Source organism: Populus nigra, chromosome 17 (genome assembly GCF_951802175.1).
Source record: "Populus nigra chromosome 17, ddPopNigr1.1, whole genome shotgun sequence".
NCBI classification, from domain to species: Eukaryota; Viridiplantae; Streptophyta; class Magnoliopsida; order Malpighiales; family Salicaceae; genus Populus; species Populus nigra.
Window position 1 is genome coordinate 8,295,501 of NC_084868.1, and position 27,244 is coordinate 8,322,744.

At 33.7% G+C, this 27,244-nt stretch overlaps 3 protein-coding genes and 1 pseudogene across 3 annotated transcripts in view; 3 read left to right on the forward strand and 1 right to left on the reverse strand.

Moving 5' to 3' along the window:
- The window catches only part of LOC133677689 (F-box/kelch-repeat protein At1g57790-like), a 97,106-nt gene that overhangs the window by 27,494 nt on the left and 42,368 nt on the right, over nucleotides 1-27,244 (forward strand). The window lies entirely within an intron of this gene.
- Nucleotides 191-3,248, forward strand: LOC133677551 (uncharacterized). The gene is made up of 2 exons (XM_062099631.1): nucleotides 191-465; nucleotides 2,885-3,248. Exons 1-2 carry the CDS (start codon nucleotides 191-193, stop codon nucleotides 3,246-3,248), a joined length of 639 nt encoding a protein of 212 aa, XP_061955615.1.
- LOC133677552 (uncharacterized) lies at nucleotides 8,708-11,080 on the forward strand (annotated as a pseudogene).
- LOC133677344 (signal recognition particle subunit SRP54, chloroplastic-like) lies at nucleotides 15,471-24,809 on the reverse strand. Its single transcript, XM_062099325.1, has 15 exons — nucleotides 24,556-24,809; nucleotides 24,292-24,430; nucleotides 23,949-24,016; nucleotides 23,770-23,871; nucleotides 23,232-23,384; nucleotides 23,029-23,106; nucleotides 22,521-22,646; nucleotides 22,292-22,394; nucleotides 21,541-21,641; nucleotides 18,761-18,898; nucleotides 18,537-18,680; nucleotides 18,202-18,277; nucleotides 17,254-17,339; nucleotides 17,023-17,148; nucleotides 15,471-15,975 (listed from the first exon to the last, which is right to left on the reverse strand). The coding sequence occupies exons 1-15, from the start codon at nucleotides 24,736-24,738 to the stop codon at nucleotides 15,865-15,867; spliced, it is 1,734 nt and encodes a 577-aa protein (XP_061955309.1). The 5' UTR covers nucleotides 24,739-24,809; the 3' UTR covers nucleotides 15,471-15,864.

Consider the following 27,244-nt stretch of genomic DNA (forward strand, 5'->3'; position numbering starts at 1 on the left):
GCAACCTGCGCCTCTGCACAGGGAAGAAGAAGAAGAAGAAAATCGTTGCTGTCATCGGGCTTCCCAGCCATTGCCACCTTCATAACCATAATAAGGCATCGTCAGATTCCTCTCCACCGCCACCAGCATCACCGCCATCTGCCATTGCCCTCCTAGTCGACAACAACCCCGTGAGAAGCAGAAGGAAGAAATGGAAACAGAGGAGAACAGAGTTGAAGAAAAACGCAGACAAAAAGAGGAAGAAAGGCTGACCACTGTCCAAGCCACTCCCCAGGCCGCCACCATCAGCATCTCCATGAAGCCGCTGCAGAGAGAGAAGAACATTGTTGACAGAGGGAGCAAAGGAAACAAAGAGAAAAAGCAGCACCGAAATAGCAAGGAGGAGGAAGAAGACCGCAACAACACCACCGCCAAATCAGCCACCACCACCACCATCAGCTCATCTATCCAGGCTCATCATCCCAGGTAATTCTTCCCATTATCACCTTTGGTTGTTCATCTTCTTGCATGCAGAACATGCACTGTGCACATTTTGCAAGCAAGAAATTAATTAGCTGGTTACTGTGCTCATGCACGGTAACCAGTCTATGTTCATTTCGGGCTGGAACATCAGCCCAGCCCATGCGACTGGGCTGAGTCTAGCCCTGTAGAAAGTAAGCCCGTTTTATTTTGGGCCGATTTCAGCCCAGTCTCCTTTTGGGTCGGGTCCAGTCCAGTAAAAAAAAATCCCAAAAAATCTGTGATTTTCCGCAATTTTGTTACTGCATTTTGATCAATATTGGTTTATATTTTTATACTATAAAGATACAAATCCGGTATTAAAATACTCGGTTTTCGTCAAGTCTTAAAGAAAAAAGTGTTTTGTTTTCATGCATACGGCCAAGTCTCTTAAAGAAAAAATTACATCATATTTTCATACAACAAAGAAAACTTCAAAAAAAATGTTTTAGCATGCATTTTGGCTTTAATAACTTGTTTATTAAAGTAACGAGAACTTGGCTAATATTTCAAAAATTTCAAAAAAATTATTTTGTTTTCTTAATATCAGGGATTATGAATTTATACGTAAAACGTACTCCCGATATTAAAAAGGTAGTTTTCTTTTATAGACATTAGAACGGTTAGGCTTTTTCCTATAAGATAAGAACCGCCTTACTGAGGAGGGCTTTTCTTGAACCATAGACGGACCAACAATAAAAAAACATGACAAGACCTTAGATTTTTATCAGACAATAAAACAATGCAGCTTACCTTAGGTAGGGTGTATTTAGGGTGGTAATACCTTCCTTTACGCAACCAGTCTCCATACCCGATCTCTGAGACCAATTAAGGTTTCTAGTGACTAAAATACTAGGTGGTGACTCCCATTCTATTTTTTCCACTAATAAAAAGACAAGAACTCCTTGTCTCCCCATATTTTCCAGATACACACACACCTTGAGAGTGTAGAGGACGATCGCCGCGACGCCGCACATATGCGACACATTTATACCTAAAAATATTGTTATTTTGAAAAAACATTCCATTAAATTTTTTTCTTGTTAACGTATCTCTTGTTTATCTTAGTGAATGTAAGGTTTTTAACTAGAATTTTTATTTTTGTTAAAAACATTATGATTATCACAGCAAGTTAATACAAAATATTAAAATAGTATGCTTATATTTTATGTGTGATTGGAAGCTAAAATATCATAATTGTGATAAAATCATGTTCAAGATATATTTAAAAATTTTAGAATAAAAAAACAATCTAAATCCAATTTTCATGCATAATTTATTGCTAGTGTTATTACTAATATCTATTAGTCTGCGCTTGATTTTCCCGATCTACTTTCTTGATCAATCTCTTAGGGTTTGCTCACTAACATGAAACTATTTTTCTTTTTCCTTTTCAACTTTTTTTTAATTTTTATTTCTCAATAAAAAATTAGAAACACGGGTTCATTTTGTAAAAAAAAAAAAAGAAGATTCTTTTACTAAAAAATTAAAGAATATATTTAGATTACAACCACTTTTCAAAAAATAAATATAACCATAATTTATATAGTCATCTTAATATTTTTATGTCTGTGATAATTTAATTGTAGAATATTAGTTTTATTTATTCAAATTAAGAGTTATTATAAAAAAATTTATATTATCAACTCAAAAAAGTCTTTATATTAGATTTGTTATAAATATTAAATTTATGACACTAACTAATGTCAAAATATAAAAATCATCTTGCTAGCAAGTTGGGTTGTAGCAGCCTTTGTTAATTGGCGGGTGTCATAATGCAACCTTTATGGCATTTTTTAATTAATTCATGACCTGTGGTCTCAACTTCATCACAATTTTAATGATGAGGAAACGTGATGGAAATTGAAAATTATCAGGTTATTTAGAAACACGACTGAAATTATAGTTTTAAAAAATTTAAAAAGTAATTTTTTTATATTTTCAATTCGTTTTAATATGTTGATATTAAAAATAATTTTTTAAAAATAAAAAATATTATTTTAATAATATTTTTAAGTAAAAATATTTTAAATCAAAATAGCCACTACATTTTTAAATATAAGTTTAAAAGCCGGAATGTTTATTCTATAATATGGATTAGGTGTATTTGGTATTGCGGTTGCTGTTATTGCTGTGATTTGAAAAAAGTTGTTTTATAGAAAATACTTTTAGTTGAGGTTGGTTTGGAAAAATATATGTTTGGTTAAAACTGTGGTTGAAATTGAGGTTGAGCAAAAAGTAGTTTAATGTGTTTGGTTAAAAAAACATTGAAGAAAAGGCAGCAACCTGCGCCTCTGCACAGGGAAGAAGAAGAAGAAGAAAACTGCTGCTGTCATCGGGCTTCCCAGCCATTGCCACCTTCATAACTACAGTGAGGCATCGTCAGATTCCTCTCCACCGCCACCAGCATCACTGCCATCTGCCATTGCCCTCCCAGTCGACAACAGCCCCGTGAGAAGCAGAAGGAAGAAATGGAAACAGAGGAGAACAGAGCTGAAGAAAAACGCAGAGAAGAAGAGGAAGAAAGGCTGACCACTGTCCAAGCCACTCCCCAGGCCGCCACCATCAGCATCTCCATGAAGCTGCTGCAGATAGAGAAGAACGTTGTTGACAAAGGGAGCAAAGGAAACAAAGAGAAAAAACAGCGCCGAAATAGCAAGGAGGAGGAGGAAGACAGCAACAACACCACCGCCAAATCGGCCACCAGCACCACTGTCAGCTCATCTATCCAGGCTCATCATCCCAAGTAATTCTTCCCATTATCACCTTTGGTTGTTCATCTTCTTGCATGCAGAACATGCACTGTGCACATTCTGCAAGCAAGAAATTAATTAGCTGGTTACTGTGCTCATGCACAGTAACCAGTCTATGTTCATTTCGGGCTGGAACATCAGCCCAGCCCATGCGACTGGGCTGAGTCTAGCCCTGTAGAAAGTAGGCCCGTTTTATTTTGGGCCGATTTCAGCCCAGTCTCTTTTTAGGTCGGGTCCAGTCCAGTAAAAAAAAATCCCAAAAAAATTTGTGATTTTCCGTAATTTTGTTACTGCATTTTGATCAATATCAGTTTGTATTTTTATACTATAAAGATACAAATCCGGTATTAAAATACTCGGTTTTCGTCAAGTCTTAAAAAAAAAATGTTTTGTTTTCATGCATACGGCCAAATCTCTTAAAGAAAAAATTACATCATATTTTCATACAACAAAGAAAACTTCAAAAAAAATATTTTAGCATGCATTTTGGCTTTAATAACTAGTTTATTAAAGTCAAGAGAACTTGGCTAATATTTCAAAAATTTCAAAAAAATTATTTTGTTTTTTTAATATCAGAGATTATGAATTTATACGTAAAACGTACTCCCGATATTAAAAAGGTAGTTTTCTTTTATAGACATTAGAACGGTTAGGCTTTTTCCTATAAAATAAGAACCTCCTTACTGAGAAGGGCTTTTCTTGAACCATAGACGGACCAACAATAAAAAAACATGACAAGACCTTAGATTTTTATCAGACAATACAACAATGCAGCTTACCTTAGGGGTGTTAATACCTTCCTTTACGCAACCAGTCTTCGTACCCGATCTGTGAGACCAATTAGGGTTTCTAGTGACTAGAATACTAGGTGGTAACTCCCATTCTATTTTTCCACTAATAAAAAGACAAGAACTCCTTGTCTCCCCATATTTTCCAGATACACACACACCTTGAGAGTGTGGAGAACGATCGTCGCGACGCCGCACACATGCGACACATTTATACTTAAAAATATTGTCATTTTGAAAAAACATTTCATTAAATTTTTTTCTTATTAACGTATCTCTTGTTTATTTTAGTGAATGTAAGGTTTTTAACTAGAATTTTTATTTTTGTTAAAAACATTATGATTATCACAGCAAGTTAATACAAAATATTAAAATAGTATGCTTATATTTTATGTGTGATTGGAAGCTAAAATATCATAATTGTGATAAAATCATGTTCAAGATATATTTAAAAATTTTAGAATAAAAAAACAATCTAAATCCAATTTTCATGCATAATTTATTGCTAGTATTATTACTAATATCTATTAGTCTGCGCTTGATTTTCCCGATCTACTTTCTTGATCAATCTCTTAGGGTTTGCTCACTAACATGAAACTATTTTTCTTTTTCCTTTTCAACTTTTTTTTTAATTTTTATTTCTCAATAAAAAATTAGAAACACGGGTTCATTTTGTTTAAAAAAAGAAGATTCTTTTACTAAAAAATTAAAGAATATATTTATATTACAACCACTTTTCAAAAAATAAATATAACCATAATTTATATAGTCATCTTAATATTTTTATGTCTGTGATAATTTAATTGTAGAATATTAGTTTTATTTATTCAAATTAAGAGTTATTATAAAAAAATTTATATTATCAACTCAAAAAAAGTTATTTAGACACATGACTGAAATTATAGTTTTAAAAAAATTAAAAATTAATTTTTTTATATTTTCAAATCGTTTTAATATGTTGATATTAAAAATAATTTTTTAAAAATAAAAAATATTATTTTAATAATATTTTTAAATAAAAATATTTTAAATCAAAATAGCAACTACATTTTTAAATATAAGTTTAAAAGCCGGAATGTTTATTCTACAATATGGATTAGGTGTGTTTGGTATTGCGGTTGATGTTATTGCTGTGATTTAAAAAATGTTGTCTTATAGAAAATACTTTTAGTTAAGGTTTGTTTGGAAAAATATATGTTTGGTTAAAACTATGGTTGAAATTGAGATTGAGCAAAAAGTAGTTTAATGTGTTTGGTTAAAAAACATGCTTTTTAAATTGAGGTTATAAAATAATTAAAGAATATATATATTAATATTGATGGTTTTTAATTTACATATATAGATTTAACTATTGCTATTACATCATGAAATAAATAATACTTTATATAAAATATTTTATATTATTTCATTAAACTATCTACAATTCCATTATGTATGAAATACACTTCTAACAAGGACTATAGTTTTCACAAATTTTTTAAGAGCGCAACAACATCAGGTAAAATATAATCAAGAACAAAATTGGGATTGCAATCAAAGTCTGCAAATGCTACATCATCAAGCGATCTCCGTCTAATTTATATAGTGTTATTGAATAATATTTAACATTACTTTTTCGAATAAAACACAATTAAAAATAAAAAATATTTTTTTATTATTTTTATTTTGCCGGGTCGAACCCGGTTCAATGCATTTTTAGCTTTGAACCGGACCCGATTCAGCCGGAACAGTGGAGCCACGCTCCACTGTTTAGTGATTCCTCCCACACGAAAAGCAGCAAAATGTTGCTTCTACAAAACCTGCAGCACAACTGCAAAATTGGTGGGTCCTACAAGTATAAAATACTTTTTTTTCTTAAACAAATGGTCGTATGTGTGGTTGCAGGTGAACTTCACCCGCAATCACAATATCAAACACTCACTTAGTTTCTATGCCGCTACCACCGTGGACACATCTATTTTCCAATCCCCAATGATCAAAACATAAACCAAAAAAAAAAAGGCAGCTCCCGATGGCTAATTTCATCAGTGTTTGTACTTTTGATGTATGGAGCATGTTTAAAAGTGTGATTGTAGTTGTTTTTAAAAGTGTTTTTCATTCAGAAATGTATTAAAATAATATATATTTTTTATTTTTTAAAAATTATTTTTGATATTAGTGCATTAAAATGATCTAAAAATATCAAAAAAATATTAATTTGAAGCAAAGAAAAAAAATTTAAATTTTTTTAAAAATATTTTTAAATTACAAAAACAAACAGGACTATAATGTTTGCAAATATACTCTTGCAATATTCTGGTCAAGAAGAGTGGATAGAGGAGAAATAACTCCATCATCATCCATTCAATAGCAATGCTTTACTCATCAAGGAATCTAGAATATGTGTAAATTCGGTTAAATATATACAAGCTGTTTTGCAAGTATCAAAATTTGAAGACACTGGAGTATGGTAGTTTCTATTTTTAAATATTTTTTAAAATTATATTTGTTTTAAAAAATTATCAAATTGATTTTTTAGTATTTTTTAATGATTTTGATATTAAAAATAAAAAGATTATTTTAATATATTTTTAAATTAAAAATATTTTTAATACATCACAGCACCAGATAGGCATGGAATCTGAAATAAACCACCAGAGCAGATTTGTTTTTCTTTATGACCCCCTTACCGATTAAGCTGATAAGGTTGATTAGCATTAATTGAATTGAAAGGGTCAAGGTACAATGTTTACTCAGCCGATATTTATACATTCGAAGTCTTATGAAAATGTATGACTTAATTAATTTTCCCGAAGTAAAACTTTTTTTTAAAAAAAAAAAACAGAGAAAAAAAATAAGAGTACTGCACAATTTCTTTTTTAGCTGTCCGAGAATTAATGAATTTTAAGGCAATGGATAAAATATCAGCAACGGTCAAGCACTGGAACGTCGGTATTACAAGAAATTGAAGAGCATTCAGGGTACGTAATGACCAGAACTCGGTTAGTGACTAAGAAAGTGTTTAGGAACGCGGTTGAAACCGTGTTTTTATAAAATTTAAATTTTTTTTAGTTAAAATTCAATACGGTTTGTACATTTTGAATCGTTTTGATGTGCTAATGTCAAAAATAATTTTTTAAAAATAAAAAAATATCATTAGCGTATATTTCGGTATGAAAAGTTATTTGAAAAGCAATCGCTACCACTGACAAACATACCCTAAAAGAGTTACACATGCAGTTTACGACATCAAGAGATTACAACGAAAGCCAAGAACTGATTCATCATCTCTTTCTAGACTACATTTTACCAGTGATGAACAGCGTCTTTTCTTTCTCTCTTGACATAGAAAAGGTGATTGATTTTAGAACCCTAGCTAAAGGAGGAGATAGAGTTGAACTCAATATTCTGCAATTCTGGGAAGCTGAATAGAAGTTGAATAATTAGTCAAAGTAATAAAATGTTTCATGACATGTGCACCTACACACATACAGTACTGGTTTGATAACTAAGAGTTAAGCTCCCTCGTTAATGTCAACATTCAAACTAGGTTGTCAGAAGTGAAATTGTCATAAATCCTTCAGTCTTGACGCGAATAACCTGATTAATTTTGATCCTGATAGTGTTTTTTATTTAAAAATATATTAAAATAATAAATTTTTTATTTTTAAAAAATAATTTTTAAAATTAGCATCTCAAAATAATCAGAAAAACAACCAATCTAGTGTGTGAAAGTTTAATATACGATGGGATGGCAGCAGCGGCGGAACCAAGGGGTTTAAAACTTTTTTTTAAAAAAATATAATAAATAATAAACTTTTAATATTAAATTATTATTTTATTAGTTATGTTTGACTTTAATAGGCTAAATATCCGTGTATCCCTATGCAAGTAGAAAACAAAAGCTTTCCAGTTTTTAATTCCTTTCCTTTACTGTCTCTCTCACATTCTTCTCTGCAAAGTGCAAACCTAGCCGAAAAAAATATAACAATACAAAGCATAAAAGTTAAAGCAAAGCTGCAGCTAATTAATTCATCGAAACAGGTAATTAGTAATTTTTTTTTTTAATGTTTGTTAAGAATTTAATGAATACATATATATAATTCTGCTATTTTTTTTTCAGATCTACTAGTTTTACTATTTTTTATTTCTTGTTATAGTGAATGTTGTTTTTTCTAATTAATTGGATATATTTTATGGGTTTGTTTGTTTCGATTATGCTTGGATTTTTTTATGTTTTGTTTTTAGTAAAGCCACCAAAATTAACAATTTTTTCTCACATGTACCTTATTATCACCAGGTCCAATATACAATTAGACACGGTCTTTCTAGCCAAATTGAGTTCTTTGAAGAGTGTATACCCAACTTTGATTCAGTGTAAGTTTTCTTTTTTAGGAACCAGTAATCTCATTTTTTATGTTAGATATGCTTTTATATATCAATTTCTTTTTTTAATATGTTAATTTTGCTTTCATATGTCAGTGTGGTTTACATGTAAAAATTTTATTTTTGGTTCTGATTATTGCTTCAACACATCGTTATTTGTATTTATTTTTTAAATAGAAAACAATAAAAATTTATGATGTTTTGATTTTAGGTTGAACCATGAACAAAATAAGAAGAATTGATTCCTTTTTTGAGAAAAAGAGGAAAAATATTGATAACTCACAACCTAGTGAATCAACTCCAATGTGTAATGTTGAAGTTATGATTGAACAACCCCAATGTGCTTCAATTTATGAAGAACCTGCATTGATTAATGAGCAGCCTCCTACTAGAATCGACATTGCTCATCTGATTAGAGATCCAAGCAATCGTCCTCAAATTTGGGAATACTCAGTTAATCAACAAGATGAAATTAGAAGGGCATACATTAATTTGGGGCCATATCAACCTTTGATGTCTGAATATCCGCTGACTGGTAAAAAACATCCTCGTCGATTTCAGTCTCATTGGTTCAAAAGTTATCCATGGCTTGAATATTCAGAGAAAAATACTGCATTTTGTTTCCCTTGCTATCTATTTTCAAGTAAGTCATCTGGAAAGCCAGGATCAGACACCTTTACTGTTAAAGGATTCAATTGTTGGAAGAAAGTTAATGATGGGGAACGATGTGCTTTTTTAACTCATATGGGAAAAGGTCCAAATTCAGCTCATAGATTTGCTACCAGGTGCTTGGAAAATTTGAAAAATCAGTCATGTCATATTGAGAAGGTAGTTAAGAGGCAAACTACTCAAGAAATTCTAAATAATCGATTGCGTATTAAAGCTTCAATAGATATTGTTTGTTGGCTCACATTTCAAGCATGTGCTTTTAGAGGACATGATGAACGTCCAGAATCAAAAAATCGAGGTAATTTTCTTGAAATGTTGGAACTTTTAGCATCATATAATGAACAAGTAGGTGCTCTTGTTTTGGATAATGCTCCACAAAATGCTAAATACACCTCGCATCAAATTCAAAAGGAAATTTTGCATGTCTTTGCTAGAAATGTTCAGTCTTCAATTCGTCATGAGATTGGTGATGCAAGATTTTGCTTAATTGTTGATGAAGCTCGAGATGAATCCAGAAGAGAGCAAATGGCCCTTGTTATTAGGTTTGTTGATAGAAGCGGATTTATACGAGAATGATTTTTGGATATAGTTCATGTCAAAGACACAACTGCTTCAACTCTTAAGAAAGAGATTTCCTTTGTTTTATCTCATCACAATCTTGATGTTCAAAATATTAGGGGCCAAGGGTATGATGGTGCTAGTAATATGCGTGGAGAGTGGAATGGATTGCAAGCTTTATTCATTAATGATTGCCCTTATGCATATTATGTACATTGCTTAGCTCATCAATTACAATTGGCTCTTATTGTTGCAGCTAGAGAAATATCTGATGTTCACACTTTTTTTCAGAACTTGATTTTTATTATTAACATTGTTAGTGCTTCTTGCAAGCGTAATGATGAATTACGGGCTTTTCAAGCAGCTACAACTGAACATTTAGTTGATATTGGTGAGATTGAAACGGGTAAAGGAGTTAATCAAGTAGGTGGTTTGCAACGACCTGGAGATAGCAGATGGAGTTAGCACTTCAAATCCATTTGCAGTTTGATAAAAATGTATGGGGCAACTTGTTTGGTTCTTGAAAACATCGCTTTAGATGGATCTACTTATGCTCAACGTGGTGATGCGGCTTTTTCATTTAAGTTGCTAATGTCATTTGATTTTGCATTCATCTTGCATATAATGAAGAATGTTATGGGAATTACTGATGTGCTTTGCCAAGCTTTGCAACAGAAATCTCAAGACATTTTAAATGCTATGCATTTGGTGACTACCACAAAGACTTTAATTCAGAAGTTAAGAGATGATGGCTGGGAAACTCTTTTAGAAGAAGTAACATCATTTTGTAAGCATCAAGACATTGAAGTTCCTGATATGGATGCTTGTTTTTCTAGTGTGGGACGATCTCGCCGTAAAACAAAATCAATAACAGTTGAGCATCACTACCGAGTTGATATATTTACAGCTATCATTGATCAACAGTTGCAAGAGCTAAATAATAGATTCAATGAGCAGACGATTGAGCTTCTTAAGTTGAGCGCAACTTTAGATCCTAAAAATAACTATAAATTATTCAGTGTTGAAGATATATGCTTACTTGTTGACAAGTTCTATCCTGAAGACTTTTCTGACCAAGAAAAAACTCATTTGAGATTTCAGTTGCAGCATTATGAGCTTGATGTGCCCAATCATCCAAAGTTAAAGAATATGTCATCGATTGCTGATTTATGTCAAGGATTGGTTGAAACAGAAAAAGCAACAATTTATCCGCTCATTGACAGGTTGATTCGGCTTATTTTGACTCTTCCTGTTTCGACAGCAACAACTGAACGAGCTTTTTCAGCGATGAAGATTGTTAAAACAAGACTTCGCAATCGGATGGAGGATGATTTTCTTGCAAATTATTTGATTGTCTATATAGAAAAAGAAATTGCTGAAAGATTCACAATTGATATGATAATCGATGATTTCTACTCCATGAAAGAACGACGAGCACAATTAAATTAAATATGTAAGAATCATTCTTTATTATTTTTTACTTTATTTCAAAGTTTTATCATACATAAATAATGCATCGCTTTAACTAATGTTTCTTATATATTTTGTATATTTATATTTGATAGGTATGAAGATCAACAAAATTAAAGTGATGAATACATTATGAAGATGACATTAACTTCATAGCTTTGACTCAATTTGGTATTGCTTTAAACTTCTTATCTTATACAAAGATCGTCATATGTTTGTAATTACTTATTTGAATAAAACTAAATCATGCAGTTTTTTTTATTTTTACAATTTATGTATATTATTTTGGCCCCCCCTATTAAATAATCCTACCTCCGCCCCTGGATGGCAGGTCATCTCCCAAAAATAGAAGGAAAAAGAAAAACAAAATACACACAATTATGGACTAGCTTTTTCCCATAAAAATAAACACGCCTCTGAATTTAGTCAAACTTCAAATAATCTAACCTAGGGTTTTTAATTCTTTGATTTAAACTAAGTGAGATATACTAAATATTAATATAAAAAATGAAGTTGTTATAATCTTCACATTGCACTAAAATATTTTAAATTATGTCCATCTAATCTTAATTGAATGATTTAAATTTATGCAACATGACAAAACACATAAGTAGGAAAATGAGAAGATGCGCTTAGTCATTAGTTTTGATGGCCAGAGAGAGAGAGAGACAGAGAGGGAGGGAGAGCGCCTTCTTGATCAATCATTATTTTGAACGCATATATCGTTAAAACGGAGAAAGAAAAATTCTGGGGGATTAATTCACCTGTAAAATCGTGGGAACGGAAGTCCGATTTCTCTCGTCGCTAGCTGTACAGAATTGAATTTTAAAGCCATATTGGTTAAAGGTCAGTAACGGTGAAGTCAAGCTATCGAACACGAAGCACTATAAATACCCATTACCATCTCAAATGCAATCACACAGCTTAATTTGCAGCAGAAAGAAATATTTGTTAGAGGGTGAAGAGCATTAGCAAAACACAATGGCTTCAGAGTGTCAAGGTAAAGACTAAACTCTGTCATATAGTTTAGAATTAATAGCATTTGTATAAACTGCGGTGTGTTATGATACAATCATTTGTTCCTTTTGCAGGTAAGAGTTCATGGCCAGAGCTCCTTGGAGCACAAGCAAGGGTGGCTATAGTGACAGTGGAGTCGCAAAACCCTAATGTTGATGCTCAGGTTGTGCTGGAAGGAACGGTTGTCACCGGAGAGTTCTCTTGCACCAGGGTTCGTGTTTGGATTGACAGGAACAGAATTGTTACTCGAGTTCCTATAATTGGTTAATCGTTCTGCCAAAAATGAGATCATAAGGAGTCCCTTGGTGCTTATTTTACTGTACTAAATAAGAGATCATATGTTCTCCATGCATCACTGTGTTGCAGCTCAAATAAGACCAGCTTAATGCTGTTATTTTAGGTTTCTTTAATCACCATAAATCTCCCTCTCCCTCTCTCCCCTGGAAGAACAACACTTGTGCTGGACTTGTACCGCACACAGAAAGTTCAATCAATCACAGTGATTTAGTTATACTTGTTAATTATTTGAGGGTAATTTTTTTCGTTGGCAGGAAAAAAGAAAATTATGAGCAGCAATTAATGCATCTCTATTTGGATCTGTATGAGAACATAAAAAAGTTTAAGGAATGAAGGAAAAAGTTCAAAAGATTTACGGAGGCAATTGCCCTCTACTCCATAATCTAGCTTTGCCCATGATGAATCATAACCGTGAGCAAAACAAAATTAACAAGCTATCCCATAATTTATATAGATAACTGTTTGAATTTGAATTTGCAGTCTTACAAGAAAATGAGAGTCACTAAAAAAGTTTTTCATTTCAAAAAATACAAAAAAATATTTTATTAATTTAGTGTTCATGTGACCAAGTCTCTCAAAAAATAAATATTATATTTTGGCTTATATATATTTATGGCATGATTTAACATTTTTTTTATATACACAAATTCAAAAAATATCTTTACATGTATTTTTTTTATTTTTAAAAGTATTCAAAAAATACTTTCAAAAATGAAATTTTACACAAATGTATATTCAAAGAGGTGATAAAGCAGTTTTACTGTCATTATTGGCATAGACCAGTGCTGAATAAATTGTCTGAGGTTTGTTTCTTTGCCTATGAAATGGACATTTGTCCACTTACCTGAACGAAGAGGATATTTTTTTTTTGTTGGTTTTCCACTGAGGCTGGCTTGGGGTAGTTGAACTTTTCATTAAATTTTTTTAAAAAAAATTTGCTTTAAATTAAAAAAAAATATTTAGTATTTTTAATTGTTTTGATGTATTGATATTAAAAATAAATTAAAAATATATATTATTTTAATATATTTCTAAACAAAAAATACTTTGAAAAACAACATCACCCTCTAAATCAGGCTTAAATATCTAAATCAAAATACTACTCTATTCTAATTTGCTGTTTTTCCTTTCATCTCGGGTTAAAAAAGTACTGGCTTTGGCCTCTGTGTATCCTTTTCTATATATTTCCTTTTCTATATATTTCAAAGGGAAAGGCATGTGGATTGTGTCTGTAAATAAATATGGTAGCTGCCTGAATTCCCTCTCTGTGCTGTGCAGTAGAAATTAGTAAAACCAAATCGTCCAAAAATAAGTAAGCAACGAACGATTGAGCATTAGCATTGATCTCATTGTTGTTGTACTCTACGATTGAATCAAATTGCTTCTCAAAGAATTTCAAGAACTATTTCCCAGTTAGACATAAAATGGCAGCAACTTTAAACATTTAAGACTTGCGTTAACATCAATTGTTTCCTTCGATAATAATTATTATTATAAAATGTAGCACTTCACAAAGCAAGGTGGAGTTTCCATGCCCATCGATCCTTCACTGCTTCGTAAAAATAGTTCTCTAGAAAGAATACCTTGTGAGCTCAAAACAATAGTTTCAAAAACGATTTAGATACCAGGAAAAAAACTGAACACTTGCCGGAGCTTATAATATCATCTGGCCGGTGATTTCATTTCTCTCTCAATTTTTTGGTCATGGCAAATACTGCCCCGGCAACGGCGACGATGATAGCTGAAACAAAGATGGTTGTTTTGAGATTCTGCAAAGCATCCTGCTTTTCCCTTTGCTTTTTTTGTGCAGCCTCATCTTGTTCCTGAAATGGAATGAGAGTATACTTCAAAAATTTGCCGGAGAAATAATATACCGGTACAAGAACGAGCAAAGAACAAGCAAGAGGATGTTTGATCACTTCCTCTTGTTTATCCATCCCCAGTGAGATTCTTTTGTATTGTCATTAAAAAAAAATCCATACTTGCGGGCATATCAAGAGGCTGATGGAATGAATTTCTGTCAGCATGTTGAAAGCTCTTAATTACCAAACCAGATACATATTTCTAAGAGTTTGGGTAAAGAAAGGTAAAGGAAGTATAGATAAAGAGTTCGCATGAAAGCTTGATGTAATCCATCATCCTTCTCTTTCATGTCAACTCGACGAGTTTCAAATTTTCGGATGTCATTTTACAACAGTAAAATGTAAAAATAAATAGGGGACTGAGGGGATTGAAGGGACTAACGGTCTTTACTAATTTGTGCACATTCTTGTACAACCCCCTTTTTGTATACATGAGCTTATGATTTGAAGATCCCTTTTATAACCAGATGAGCAAAAAGGCAAATCGAGATTCGCATGCAGACAAATCAAGATTCGCGTAACTTTTCTGCACGGGCTAATTTTCAATATCAGAACTTAGCATATAGAAAATCAAATAATAAACGATTTCAAAAAAAAAAAAACAACCACAACTTTGATTGATGTCCTTTTTCCTACTGTACTGTGTGTATGCACTGGTTGAACTGAGTGCAAAAGTACCTGCTGGATCTCCTTTGTGGTGGAAATATCTGACGATACAGGATCAACTTCAAACTTCCTGTTCAGGGCAGGGTTCAATGCTTTATCAACATCAGCCTCTGGAAATGTTGACTCTGTTGAAGCTCCATATGTTTCCATTTTTCTTCACTCTTAATTCTGTCCTTCAAGTATGTGCAACTTTTTATCTCTTTCTTTGCTTGCCAAGGAAGAAGGGGAAAAAAGAAGAGACCTGTAAAACTGGGCCTTTAAATAAATAGTTTATTTACAAGTGTCATGCACAGGATAATCAGATGCTAAAAGATTGCTACTGTTTTAGGATCTCAACGACTTTCTCTTCTTTGTTCACCAAGAATCACAACTTCCCGGGAAATCTGTCAGATTTAACTAATTCTTGGATGTACATAATGACAAAATCACCCTTAGAGCTTAGCTTCTTTTGTCATTATTTGCTTTACATAGCCACCGGTCCTCAAGTAACATCTGTAAGACTCTGCAACAGCAGACAGAACATGTAGTTTGAGAATAATGAGCTGGATACCTTCAACAGACAATTACAGTGTCCTGCTCTGAGATTGAACATAAGCAATAAACAATCTGCATACAAGAAATATTACCAGAATGACATGATTTTATCTCAGCCTTTATTCCATGCCATTACATACATGTCTGAGTTCTTAAACAAGTTTACAAGCTTTAATACATGGTTCTGGGTCATGAACACTGGTGAAAACATTCTTATCTTAAAAATTTGATCTCATGGAGAGAGTAATTAACTCTCAACTCTCCAATCTCATGTGACTTTGAACTCCGCCTTCTTGATAAGGAGATAGCAAAGAGCTGGTAACACAACTGTGACTATGATCCGTTGACTTCTGGTCATTGTTGCAGTGCCTGCCAACTTAATTAGCCCTAATTGCTAGACCCAAAACCATGGGGACTCGGCCTTGATGATACTGAGTCAACAAACCGCTTGCTTGATTCTGATTTTCTCCTCCTCCTCCTTGCAGTGCCGGGAGGAGCCTTATCCAGGAGACACCCAAAAACATCAAACAATTAGATTGGGCTAGGACTAATTGGATGCTGGATATGCGTAAGCTTCTCGGTTTCTCTATTGGTTTCCAAATATTCTTAACGCCTTCAAACAAGGGAATCGCAAAAGGCATACAATTATATAATACAGCAGGTGTAGGACCATGCAAATTTTACTGCCTTTTCACATTGTGAAAGCTGCAGAATAGTTTGGTTAAACGAACAAAATGGAAACCACAGAGAAGTTTTTTCCTGATAAAAAGAAAACATAAAAGGACCAAGTTCCATTTACCATGTTGACACTTGAAAGTATGCCATACAATTTTTAAAAATCCAAACAATATACTGTTTAGCTTCTTGTTTGGTTTTGTGAGTCGTCTAAATGACTGGAGCAGATCATGCAAGGAAAAGTTTTCCTTCCATCCTCCCTAAAATGAACGGAGCAGATCATGCAAGGAAAACTTTTTCTTCCATTCTCCCTAAGTGGAGTCTAAAGACAGAGATCTCTACCTTCTCAAAGGTCAACTTAAAAAAAAACTGTACTGCCAAAAATTTTATTAGCTAATCCTTGGTACATTTCTGCCATCCAACTTAAACTACATCACAATATTCTGCTTTTCAAAGTACACTCCCACCATCCACTTAAACTAGTATTCTCTCGTCTAAGCAGATATAATAGAACATAGAAATAGAGACAATTAACTTATTTATGCAACATGATGATACAATGAGTCAATATAAAATGTTGTTCTCAGTGTTGAACAAAATAACTTTTCACTCATGATATTTATCTTATTCGAAGTTTCACAGCCTTGGAACAGATTATGCAGTAACAAGGATGTAACAAAGTAGGTAAACATAACCATTAGAACTGAATAGCAGAACTTTTTCAGTCTTTAGAATTGCTGAGAACATTCTGTACAACCAGCATGACTCAGCAACTCTTTACCAATGAATATAATCATGTGAGTTATGAACAGAAAAAGAAGCATTAAAGCGTGCAAATAAAAAATATACATGCATAAGCACACAAGGTACCTTCTGTTCGGTTTTTAGTGCATCCTCAAGATTGCTCAGGGAAGGAATAGATCCACCCTCCATCACACCCATTAGGTTCTTCATACGAACACGCATTTGGAAGAGTTGGGCAACAAGTTGGCTCACCTAGTTTTGATGTCACAAGTATAACCATGCAAAAGTAAACAGCTAAAATATGATAGTACAGAACAGTATTTTCCAGTGCACACATCAAGTAGCAAGCGTGCATACCTGCTGCTCTGTTTTTCCAGAAGCCTGGGCAACTCTTTTCCTCCTTTCAGGAGATTCTGCTAACAATTCTGGTTTCTCTCTCTCCTCTGTAAATTAAACAAGAAATCAGAAAGCATTAGGAGGACTGAATATTCTGAAGGGTTAAACATGTGAACACTGTATCACATAGAAAGAAAAAGCATGCAACACAAATCTTTATGAATTTTTTTTAACAACCAACCATTTAGACCTTCAGTTGCATTGAATATAATATTAGATGCATTTCAACTAGAGAATCAGCCAACAAGCAAGGCTGACTCCAAAAGACTGGCTTTTGTTATTGGAGTGTGTTTAGCTTCCAAGACAAACAATGAATAAAGGAGAGTCAAGTAGAAGTATGAAGGTTCAGAAGCAAGAATAATAGGTAATTGAATAGCAGAGAGATCAGTAGGTGTGGCAAAAAAAAATAATTATTACTGTCACGCTTTATCCACATGATTGGAATAAGTTCTACTTTTCCAAACATGGTACACACTAGAAATGCTGGTTAAGACGATGCATGCTAGGCCAGATAATAAAAGATTTGATGTCTTTAGTTATTTTCGAAACGAATCCAGAAAACACTTGTAATGCAATACTCTGACAAGGAAATTATTGAATAGCTCTTGTCTCTGAGTAAATTCAAGCAACACATCATGTACTTATTGAATCGTACCCAACAAAGTTTCTTATAACATAAAGACTTATCATAGTCAAGTACTAGATTGAAGTTTTTCTGGAGTGCATTTGAAGAAAGAATTGTTGATAAGAGGATTATAAAGACTCAGCAAAAAGAGGGCGCCAGATTAGATGAGTGCAATTGTGCCAAAAGCTCTGGTGTCTTATCACCACTATATCACAGTATACATGCTTAGTCTAAGTTTTGTATGTCAAAAGCAATTTAAACAAAAATCAGGTAGAAGAAGATACCAGGAGTCATCACTTCAATCATTGCTTCCATTATCTTTAAATTCTTCTCTGCTTCTCGAACTTGTGCAGGAGTAACCTGTTTGCATGCACATATAGGAAAATTAGCTGAAGCTTCTTCCATAAGCATACGAAGTTACAAGGCAAAGAGAGGAGCAACATAAATCTTAGAAACTTCCGTCTTTTAAGTTCATGAATTGAATCTGAAAAAAAGACAGTAAAATACCCAATTCTACAATACTTAGATCACTAATCCAAAAATCAGAGCAGAGGTATCTTACACCAACCAGCAAACCACTAACTGTGAAAAATATTGAAGTTAAGGGAGGCTTCCATACCTTGGCCATTCCTGGGATCATTCCTATGACACGAGTCATGGAACCCATCTTAGCAACAGCACGAGTTTGCTTTAGGAAATCATTGAAATCAAAATTGGCACTCATAATCTTCTTCTGCAATTCTTCAGCATCTTCTTGGCGCATCTGTACAGACAAATCAACTAAGAATTGCATTAAGATATGCTCATTCAAGAAAACAAGAAATGGAGCTCACTCGAACTTACAACTTCTTGAGCCTTCTCAACAAAAGACAGAACATCTCCCATTCCTAAGATGCGTCCAGCCATGCGATTGGGGTAGAAAGGTTCAAGATCCTCCATTCGCTCTCCCCGTCCTACAAGCTTGATTGGCTTTCCTGATACCTGCCATCACTCAACTACTAAATACTAAATATATATGAAATATCTGTACTGTTAACTTATTATTCAGTACATCTTCTGTATCAAACAAAAAAAGAAAAATCACCAAAAAATAGCACTAAGAAACAACCAACAGCTGCTGTCACAAGTATACATCAGCTGCTCAAACAAAAATTACTTCATTCACACATTTTTTTCCAAAGGAATTTCAAAATGCAGCATTACACTATGGACTTTGAGTGCCACATCACAAGGTAATTAAAGCACTTTTATGGTGCTTCTGCAAGATTAGACCAGCCAAAACCTACAACATTTGCATTTATGAACAACATATGTTACGCACTAAATCTCTAGATGTGTGCATGATAGAGAGACAAGTGAGTCCATCTCTTGCTCTCTTTTTCAGAGCAATTTGAGAGGCCTCGTAGAACCAGATTTGGTGGGGATACCAGACCTGTGTCATAGATTATACATGTGTATGAACAGAGACGATGGAGTATATCCCAATTCAATACCTTTTGGTTTGGGGATTGAACACGTCCAAGCCCTTGGTATTAGATTTCTTTTTTTTTTAGTTTATTAATTAGACTTAATTTATGTTATTTAGTTGGACAATTTTATTTATAGGCTATTAGCCTAATTGTTGGTTTTGATTAGGGTTTTACTATTTACACGTTAAGATAGATATTTTGATGTATTAATAAAAGTTGATAACTTCTCCTTCTCCCTTTCCCTTCTCTTCTTTTCTTCAGCTCCTTCTCTTCTTCTTCTTCTTCTTCTTCTTAGCTTCTTATTTCTCACTTTTTTTTCTTATCTTCTTCTCCTTTAATCTTACCCGTCCCCATCAACTTTGATATCATAGCCCGGTTTTTTATTGTTCTAACAATCAAACGATGCAACCAAGTTATTTTTTGAAAGCCTAAAAAAAATTGTAGCACCAGCAATTCCTTCTACGATTCCAGCGCCTTTCAATTATTTCCCTGGCTATAAGGAAAGCAAAAGGAGATTAAGCAACAACAGCACTTGTAGTTGATCCTCGAACCCATTGCCCATCTCTAGCCAAACACTCTAGTCGACCTTCACACCGTCAGCCACTCTCGTTGCCCAACTCTAGCCGATCTTAACAACCACATCACTAGAAAAAAAAAATGCCTAGACCAACAGACACGGAGTCAGATTCAATCACCACAGCAAGATTTGCAACGCAAGTCAGCAACCCATCATCATTCACTATTCAAGCAGTCACTCTCCTCTTTCAAGAACTTTCTACTCTCCTCAATCCGCAGCAACAAACCCATCCATAACAACCCTCTTTGACCAGATAAGCAGCCACCAAACCACCACACAAGAGCCCCAAATCAAGAAAGCCAATTTTAGACGACCTTAACCCTATCACTGTCGAACAACTAAACAATACAAACTTCAAGTTGATTTACACAAGTATTATAATTATCTAATATTAGAGATTATTTCATGATATAGATTAGATCTGAACAATGTCCTTCGAAAATCAATAAAAAATTGTAGACAATTAGTAGTAGACCATTCAAAGTGTAATAAATGATTGAACTACCACCAAACAGTGATATTAGCTCTACTAAGGACCCAATTATATATAAAAGATAACAAAATATCCTTTTGAAATCCCTATCACAGTACCCTTATCATAAGCACAAAAAGAATATATTGATGCTACTATGGATACACAGGTTATTTTTATTAGTGACAATGAAATTTAATGAATCCTAGTTCATAGATACGATTACCTAATTCATATTATACTTGGATTATTAAAGAGATATCGCAGCAACTTGATCCTGATCTTTGGGAGTATTATCAGAGCCACTTTAAACTAAACTTGTGGGGTCAAGTTTCTTCAACCCTAGGAGAGTTGGTGGAGACACCAGACTCATGCCACATATTGCACGTGTATGAATGGAGACGACGGATGACAGCCCATCCCATTACTCTTGAGCATGTCCAAGGCCATAATATTGGATTTTTTTATTTGAGTTTATTAATTAGGCTTAATTTATGTTATTTAGTTGGACGATTTTATTTAATGAGCTATGACCTCAATTGTTGGTTTTATTAGGGTTTTACTAATTATATGTTATTTTTCTACATGTTAGATAATTTATTTGAATTAATAAAAGTTGCGGAGTTCCAGACCTCTCGCCCTCCATTACCCATCTTTTCTCTTCTCCAGCTCCTTTTTTTCTTCTTCTTGGCTTCTTCTTTCTCTTCTTTCCTATGATTTTCTTCTCCTCTACTTGTCCCCCATCAGATTTTAGGTGATGTTCTTGATCAAACCACACTAAATAACCATTTTTCTCTAAATTGATAGATTACTCAGCTGTTTTCAATATTTTCCAAAAAGGCCAAAGAAATCATATTTAATTTCCCTATAACATAATCCCGAGGCTTTAATCTCATACAGACAACCATCACAATTCCTTATCGGAAAAACAATCAATTTTAAGAAAATTCCTTGACAAACAAAGGAGATACAAAAGATATCATGAAATGAACAAACAGTTATGATAATTTCCATCATTTGTCATACAATCACAAAAAACTCATCCTCGCATAAAATCAGGCTGCTATAAAATAATGAAAAAATCTAAGGAAATTCAAACACAGACCTCTTTGACACTAAGAGCTGCACCACCTCTAGAATCCCCATCCAGCTTGGTCAAAATGGCACCCGTAATTCCAATTTCAAGATTGAATGTTGTAACCAGAGCTGTCAATGTACCCAAAGAAGAAGTGTGTCCATGAAGTAAGCATGTTCATTGTAAGTATGAGAATATGAGTTCCACGCATGGTTTAAGATTATAAATAGGACAGAGAAAAAATGCAGAATTGGAACTATTCAGCATGCATAGGATTATATATTGAAGCCCATATGGCCTACTAAGGAAAAACAAAATGCATGGCTATAAGTTTGTCAATTTCTTTTTAAATGATTCATCACAAAAATGAAGATTAACATAAGAAACTGATATATTAAGAACAACAAATTCGAGAAGGTTCTAATGGTACAAGCTTTAGGTAAAATGGGCAAAACAGTTCTTTCAGTTTCTTATACAAAATATTGCTATTGATAGTTAGCAACAAAGAAGTAGAATTTTATGATATTTGTTATGCACTTCTGACACACCTATGTTATCTGTGAATATATATATATATATATATATATATATATATAGAAAAGAAATCAATAGCTTGTGTGACATGGTAAGAGCATGCAAGACAGAAAAGGCACCTCATTAATCTGTAGATTCTATACAAGAAATAACAGTTTCTTCAGGCTCACTTAAAAGATTGTGACTAGCAGTTCAAATAATAACCAAATCATTTGACCACTATCATAGAAAGTGAAGGCCAGAGTACCTGCAGCTTCTTGCCCAGTCATTGCATCCACAACAAGCAAAACTTCTGTTGGATTCAATATCAGTTTAACGTCTTTCAGCTCATCCATCATCCCTTTGTCTATCTGTTAAATGTTACCAAAATAAAATGTATTCCAGTTAAATAAAAAACTACGTGCTGCAAAAACAGAGAATGAAAAGGCATATTTTCCTACTCTTTAGAAGATCAGACACACAAAGAAATTATTAACCTGAAGCCTTCCAGCAGTGTCTACTATGACCACATCTATGTTCTTCTTTTTGGCCTCTGATAAACCTTTCCTAGCTATTTCTGAAGGTTTAACATCAGTTCCTTCTGTATAAACAGGCACACCTACCTGTCACAAGCTACAACTAAATATAAGAAAAACGAGTAATATAAAAGATATATTATCAAAGCAAAACAACTATCTTGTTAACCACAGTAACTTAACAAACATGGAAATTAGTTCACTTCAAGTTAATGAGAAACGTCATATTTAGTATTTCATCTTGGAGTAGGAAACATGAATAGCCTTTGCCTTCACAAAATTAGCATCACTATATGGTAAGAGTGTCAATCTCTACCAGTACAAATGCTCACTTTAATTGCACATTTCACTTGACAGCCTAGGCCAAACCCAAAAGATAGGCAAATGCCTAAAACACCAAACAACAACATTAATCCATTACTCTGCAAATAGGTACTAAAGCAATTTCTTGACAGTCAGAATTCAATACCTGTTCACCCAAAATAACAAGTTGATCAATGGCAGCAGGTCTGTAGACATCTCCCGCAATAAGCATGCAAGACTTCCCCTGTGGTTTCCAACACAACCGGTGTCAACAACATAACTAAGCATACAAAAAGCTTATCAACAGCCAACTACAAACACCCACAAACCCCAGAGAAAAGGATAGAAGTTGTGGCTTTCAAAATGCACCTGTTTCTTAAGGTAATTAGCTAACTTTGCACAAACAGTTGTCTTCCCAACTCCTTGTAGGCCAGCCAATAATATTACAGTGGGAGCAGATTTAGCAAAGACCAATTCAGATACCTCTCCACCCATCAATTTCACAAGCTCATCGTGCACAATCTGCAAGAACCAGATATTCATAACCACCAATACAAACACAACAAAGACTCCATAGCTTTGCTCAACTTCCACATTAAAGTCATTAACTCACTATATAACACTCATCAAATTATTGCAAGTAATCCTCACTGCCTCCTAGGAGTTTTTATGCATGCTGGGCTAGATTCAATTCAAATGTGAAAACAAAGACAATAACTTAGACAATAGAAGAATACAGCACCAGCTGAGCCAACCAAACAATAATATTTAGTGAGCACATACAACATCGAAACTGACTGAAAATTTGTTTAAGTACACAAACATAAAGAAGGAAACTTCACTTTTATTTCACAAATCACTCAGATTAATTACATTTTAGAAGTATTCAATTCATAGAAATTTATACCTTGACTAATTGCTGATCGGGTTTCACTCCTCTAACCAGGCCAACACCAACAGCTTGGTCACTGACTGATTGAACAAACCTTCGAACCACAGGAAGGCTTACCTGTCAATAGACCAACCATAATTTGTTTTTTAAAAACATTAAAAGAAACTCGAATTCTAGTTTGCAAATTCACTCACATCAGCTTCCAGTAGAGCTCTTCTAATATCCCTCATTGGCTCCACAATATTCTCCTTGGTCAAAACCTCTGCAGCAGGTAAAAAAATTCAACCGCAAACAAAAGCCAAACACCAACAAAATGAAAATGTAACATATTTAAAACAGAAAAAGAAAAGAAACCCACAGTTTTAATCCATCTATAGATACAAAAATCAATGCTTTCCTTTTCTTATTGTTTGCTAACATTGATGTATTTTTAATAGCTACAACACACTACTCCATGCCTAAATTTGCTAGCTGTTTTTTAAGGAAAAAAAAAGAGAAAACTAATAGAATTGACAAAATAAACATGTAAGCTCAAACCTTCTCCTTTGAGCTTGTTCCAAGCAGATTCGAGACCACTAGTTAACTGACCAAACATTTCTGCTTTTACCACACCACCTCCCATTTCTCTTCTAAAAGTAACGACACTCTTGCAAGTCACCCACCTCCACATCTCTTTCTGTTCACCACAGGTAAAGAGAAAGCAAAACAAGAGAGATTTGTACATCAAAAGATAAGCCGAATTAAAAAAAAACTCCAAATTTACTAAAATGGGAGTTGTTTTCTTTTCTTTCTTGAACTTACAGTGAATGAATTTCTTGAGGAAAGCGAAGTAACATTATTGCTTGAGCCAGTCCACGAAGAACAAAAAGATTTAGTTGAATATCCTGGACAGCTTGAATAGTAAGAGAGAGTCTTGTTGTTTTTCGAGAGAGAAGGAGTAGAGAAATGGCGGGAGGCAACGGTCGATAACTGTACGGCCTCCATTGCCAAAAGGTAACAAGCTCTCTGTATTTTTTTGTGTAGAAAATCTGTTTGTTCTATCTTCTTCTTTATCAAGTTAGTTGGTTTTTATAATACGCGGACTATGGCTTTATTTTGATTTCTGGGATCAGAGCCGTGAAAATATATGACGTGGATATTTTAGATCAAAATTAAGCAATATTTGTATTTACCTAGTCCCTATAGTTTTAAAAATTAAATATATAGTCCATGTGGTTTTCAACATCACACTTTTGACTTCAATTTACTAATAAATCTCTTACTTTCATTTTTCCTTTTTTTTTTCTTAGAATAAATCTCTTACTTTTTCGGTTGCTAGAAAAAACCACAATCTAACGTTATTGATATAACCTAATTTTCATCTATTCGATTTTAATTTAATTTTATAAAAATTAAAATTAAAAATTAAAAAATCAAGAATTTATTTTGATGAAAAATATAATTTCTTACCTTATGGAAAAGCTAAGGACTAGAATATATTTTTATTATTCTCTTCTTTTCATCAAAATAAAATAATAATAATTTTTAAAAAAATTATTTTTAATTAAATTCAATTTTTTTAAAAAAAATAAGTTTATTTAAGATTTTATTTTTAATGTTCTATAAAACTCTCATATTATAAATACAGATCTTGTACATTATAAAAAAACAAAAAACAAAAAGAGACCATTACATGAAACCCCGGAAGAAGCCATTACACGACAACCTAGAGTGAAGGCTTTACCGAAAACATAAATCGATTTTCAAGCAGGGAGCCGCCAGCTCCAGATTTTTTTTTAGACTCTTCACGGGCTTCTCCATTGTCATCAACTTGGTCACACACCTTGATCTTCCTCTCTGTCGCGAAAGCCCCCCCGCGTCTCCCTCCCCTGTGCTTCTCTTCCCTGTCGGAACCTAACCCAAAGACAGCCCACAGCATTCATCCCTGTGGACCCTGCCAAACAAACTTCACCGTTCATTTTCTGGCTAGCATTCATCATCTCCTCAGTCGTGGGCAGTGGTGGTTGCGTTCTTCAGCCACCTCCAACATCTCCAATCGTAGGCAGCTTCAGCACAAAGAAGAGTTTTCCTCAGAACTCAGTTCCAGCAACAGCTTCTTCTTCGTAGTCCGGCACCCAGAGCAACACCAACATCACAAAGCAGCGACAGAAGGGGAAGATCATCCTCCAGCAGCAGCTCTGCACTAACATGGTGGACGAGAGCTACCCATTAGGGAAGATCAACAAAGTCTTCAGCATCCCCATTGTGGTCCCTTGTTTCGGCCATGAATGAGACGACAACACTAGGAGCAGCACGACAGCCGTATCCCAGCCTCCATTGAAGCAATATTTAGAAGCTCTCTTTCGCACCAGCAGCCGTGAGCAAGCTCAAGCCAACAGCAGCAGAGGAGCTCCAGCAACTCCAGCAAACTATAAGCTCCAACAAGCGACCCCACCGTGCTCCTAAGGCCAGCGTCCACCGGCTCCTCAGTCGTGAGAAGTTTCTTCTCCACCATAATCAGCTTCCTCTCTTCTCCCCTAGCCACCGGTCCAACCATCAACAGTACTAGGTGAGTTGTTGCCGCGTCTTACCATTTTTAATTAACCTGTTATTGTGCAAGCATGCATTGTAATTCACGCATGCTTGCACAGTGCAACAGCAAACCGGGATACTAGCTTAGGCTAGTGACCGGGTTGGACTGCTGGACCTAGTCCAGCCCATATTACTGGGCTACTTCTGTTCTAAAAAATTTTAAAAAATAGTTTTTTTAATTTAAATTTTAAGGATTTATTCACTGGCGTCAGAGTCAGAAATACCATATTTTTTGGGTTATACAATATTTATCAATGCTAGAGTTGGAAATATTTGTATGTGAATATTCACTAACACCAAAATCAGAAATATTATAGGAAAACCATAAAAATAAAGCAAAAACAAACTCTTAGCAATTTAAGAAAAAATCAACTATACAGTTTGCCTCAAATAAAATACTTAAGGTGTGATATTATCTTTTTTTTTTTACGTAACCAGTCTCGTACCATAGAATCTATGTTGATCAGTTAAGGTTTCTAATAACTATAATACTACGTGGTGAGTCCTCAAACTAGACATCCCCCCTCAAAGAACAAGATGTCAAATATATATTCTTTTTCCATGAAAAATTTATAAATGGTCATCGCGATGTCCGAGCATGATAAGTATTATGATATTACTATTTTTTGCTCGTTTTATGTTGCAAGTCAAGTTCCAAGTTAATTTTTAACCCAAGAAAAGAGAGTACATATGTGATGGATATTAAAAAATATAGGGTTATTTTATTTTATATTAAGGGTAAAATAATATTTTTATTTTCTTTTTAATTTAGCCTATATATAATCTCTTTGTATTTAGGTTAAAATTATTCATTTAGATTATTGTGATCATATCATGCAGAGTCAATGAAACTCTAGCCTTCTTCTCTCTTATTTTTGTATTTCTCTTTATTTCTTTGGATTGTTTAACATGGTAGCGA

Coding starts and splice junctions, on each gene's coding strand:
- LOC133677551 (XM_062099631.1), top strand. CDS start 191: ATGGAAACAGAGGAGAACAGAGTTGAAGAAAAACGCAGACAAAAAGAG. Junction 466..2,884: donor ATCCAGGCTCATCATCCCAG/GTAATTCTTCCC, acceptor AGGCATCGTCAG/ATTCCTCTCCACCGCCACCA.
- LOC133677344 (XM_062099325.1), bottom strand. CDS start 24,738: ATGGAGGCCGTACAGTTATCGACCGTTGCCTCCCGCCATTTCTCTACT. Junction 24,431..24,555: donor CCTCAAGAAATTCATTCACT/GTAAGTTCAAGA, acceptor TGTGGTGAACAG/AAAGAGATGTGGAGGTGGGT. Junction 23,385..23,769: donor CCGATCAGCAATTAGTCAAG/GTATAAATTTCT, acceptor TGGTTCTTGCAG/ATTGTGCACGATGAGCTTGT.